At 34.6% G+C, this 3,187-nt stretch overlaps 1 protein-coding gene across 1 annotated transcript in view; it reads left to right on the top strand.

The window, feature by feature from the left end:
• Positions 1 to 2,974, top strand: part of SUCLA2 (succinate-CoA ligase, ADP-forming, beta subunit) — a 48,368-nt gene extending 45,394 nt beyond the window's left edge. The window contains exons 10-11 of the mRNA XM_006887807.1: positions 616 to 704; positions 2,900 to 2,974. Coding sequence (XP_006887869.1) covers positions 616 to 704; positions 2,900 to 2,974 — 164 coding nt within the window. The remainder of the gene's footprint in view (positions 1 to 615; positions 705 to 2,899) is intronic.
• The last annotated feature ends 213 nt before the right edge of the window (positions 2,975 to 3,187 follow it).

Below are 3,187 nucleotides of genomic sequence, written 5' to 3'. Positions count from 1 at the left end.
GGCTGCTCCTTGGAGGCAAGGATTCTGGGGCTTCATCTAACATACTTTGGACATGTGGTAAGGAGGGACTGTTCCTTGGAGAGGGACATCATGCTTGGGAGGGTGGAGGGACAGTGCAGGAGGGGAAGGTCCTCTGTGAGGTGGATTGATTCAGTGATGGGTGTGTCGGAGATGGGCGATTGGCACAGGATAGAGCAAGGTTTAGGGCTGTTGTACGTAGGGTCACTATGAGTTGCAAGTGACTCGATGGCACATAACAACAGCAACATTTACAAAATGGAAAATAAAAATCATGTGATTTTTAACATTGTCATCAGTTGGTGGAAAATGTTCATTGTTTTACTTGATCCTTCCTTTATTTCTTATGGTTTGTCTTAAACTCTGACTTGCCTGTGTTTGTCATGGAAAATATAAATTAATATATTGGTAACAATGACAAGATATATAGAATATATTCTGTTAGAATACAGTGTATTTTATGAAGTCATCATACAAAGCCATTGCATTGGCTTAGATGCATTTCTGTGAAGTGATGGACATACTTTTGGGCAGGCCAGTTCTTTAAATGCTTGTGTATATATTTAAAAGATTTCTGTTTGTATCAACCATTTTCAGGTACACGAGTTGATGATGCGAAGGCACTAATAGCAGATAGTGGACTAAAAATCCTTGCTTGTGATGATTTGGATGAAGCTGCTAAAATGGTAAATAATCTGAAGACTAATTTGCATACTATGTAAACACATTGTTATGTGAACTACTGCTGCCAATAATTATTGCTGCATCTGAAGATTATTAGTAAAATGAACTCTCTGTACCTATTTTCCTTTTTAAATAATGATTAATTCTTGTCTTATTTCATTTGTATTCTTAACTTTTTTTCTGGCCCATGATAATTTTGAAGCAAATCTCAACTGTTTTATTATTTTATACATTCTATAAAATATATTGATAATTATGTAATAGAATTTGGTTTTTGGGTGAGAAAGTGATATGGGTATATATTTTAAAAAGAATCAAGTCAGGTAGTATGGGTATATATTTTAACATGTTGCCTCAAATGACGATAATACATCGAAAAATGTGTTTCTAAGGACAGTCGTCAATTTAAAAGGGTGCAACAATGTGTTTAAAAAGAATTAAGTCAGGATTGAAATTTCCTGATTCTCTCAAGTATGCTTTGTCCAGATTGTTTGCATTAAGGCCAGAGTAAGTCTATATATTGCATTTGGTATTTTTGTCCATATATCTTTAGCTTCCCGATTGCTTTTTATTTTTTCCTGCAGTTTGTTGGAAAAATCCAGGGTATTTGTCCTGTAGAATTTCCCATGGTTTGGATTTTAACAATAGTAACTAACTCTGTGAGCTTTGCATGTTCTTCTGTTCCCTGTATTATCCATTGGAATTTATATTTGATTTTGGGGCTCAAGGAGCATTAATATTTTAGATAGTTTTTATTATGTAATTTCATAAGGAGGTATACAATTTCAAGTTTTTGTCTCATGATATTAGCAATGATTGACAAATACGGAATACGTCTATTAATTTCGTTTATGCTTGCAAAGTAGTTGGTATGCAAATTCTGTCATTCTTCACTTCTACGGAATCCTTCTAGAAAGTGAAAATTTCTGAGTCAACTATTTTGCTGCCATAATGTAAATTTTGCATAAGAATTGTACCATAGTGACTTGCTTTTTTAAATTTTCTGGTTTTCATAATAATGAGTTTGCTCTCATTAAAAAAATGAACAAGCTCTGATTTTTTATTTTCAGGTGTATCTGTGAATGTGTGTGCAGTAGCAAACATTTTAGTCTTAGACCCAAACTTGTAGTTTAGTTTTGTGAGCTTTCTAGCAAAATACACTCACTATTTCTGTCTTTGTGGTTTGGTGCTAGCAAGTCGACTATGACTTACAGTGATTCTCAACTAGTGAATTTAACTAGACAGTGAAATTTAACTAGAAAGGAAAAGAAGAGTGGTGAAGAGAGAGAAGGGAGAAGAGAGTGGCATAAATGGTTAACTGCCCGAGTACTAGCTGAAAGTTAGACGTTCAGACTCACCCACAAAGTGCCATGGAAAACAGGCCTGGTAATCTGCTCTGAAATGTCACAGCCATTGACAACTGGAACACTTTTACTTTGCATACTTGAAGTTGCTGTGAGTCATTTGAAGGCAACTTAAATCAACATATATATGTGTGTATACGTGTGTATGTGTATATATTTATTATCACCTACAAAATAAAACATTGGGTTGAAATAAAAATTCTGGAGTGTCAAATCTGACCATTCTTACAATGCATTTGCTTATAAGACTCTGATGTAATTTATAGCAATTAAAGGTTTATTTGAGTGCAGATTTACAAATCATCTTGTTTTTACACTTAATCACTCACATGAATTTTTATAACATGAATTAGAATTGATTAATTATTTTATCAACCCCTTATTGTATACTGTCTTTCCCTTCCCCCAGCCTAATTTGTTTCCTTTTACTCCTCTTTTCCTCCTTTCTCATCCCTTTTAGCCTTCTAAGATTGATTCTCTTTGTGCAAAAGTTTCCTTGGCTTTTTATAGTAATGACCTTGTACCATAATGGTTCTTTTTGACTGATTTATGTCCCTCAACATAATTTCCTCTAGAGTCATTCCTGCTGCCCAGTGTTTATTTAACTAAGTCTTCATCATTCATTAGTGTTGCATAATACTCCATTGTGGGAATGTACCATGGTTTCTTTAGCCATTCATCTATTGGTGGACACTTGGATTGTTTCTATCTCTTTGCTTAGGGTAACATATGCTTTAAATGAAAAAGATTTCTCTATATGTAATTTTACCAATTGTTCTGATTTTACACTTTGGTTAAAATAGAGACAAAGGTGTTTTGTGTTTTATTTCCAGGTTGTAAAGCTCTCTGAAATAGTGACCCTAGCCAAACAAGCGCAGGTGGACGTGAAATTCCAGTTGCCACTCTGATCTGACAACACAGCGGATGGCGTCTAGAAGCATTGGAATACTGTGTTCTGTATTATTGTTCCTTTTTCTGTTAGTGTGGAGGTTGTAGTTTCCATCTAGCCATACAAACATCTGCATTGAATTCTGCTGCTCAGAATAAGCTGTATGATGCAGTTAAATAGTTTCTTTTGTTGCAGCCTTCTTTTTGCTTCTACAGAATACCAGTTGTGATAT

The sequence above is a fragment of the Elephantulus edwardii genome, unplaced genomic scaffold (assembly GCF_000299155.1).
Source record: "Elephantulus edwardii isolate Elephantulus edwardi_28Jun2011 unplaced genomic scaffold, EleEdw1.0 scaffold00062, whole genome shotgun sequence".
Classification (NCBI taxonomy): Eukaryota; Metazoa; Chordata; class Mammalia; order Macroscelidea; family Macroscelididae; genus Elephantulus; species Elephantulus edwardii.
Note: the sequence above shows the minus strand (reverse complement) of the source record. Positions and strands in the feature narration are given on the sequence as shown.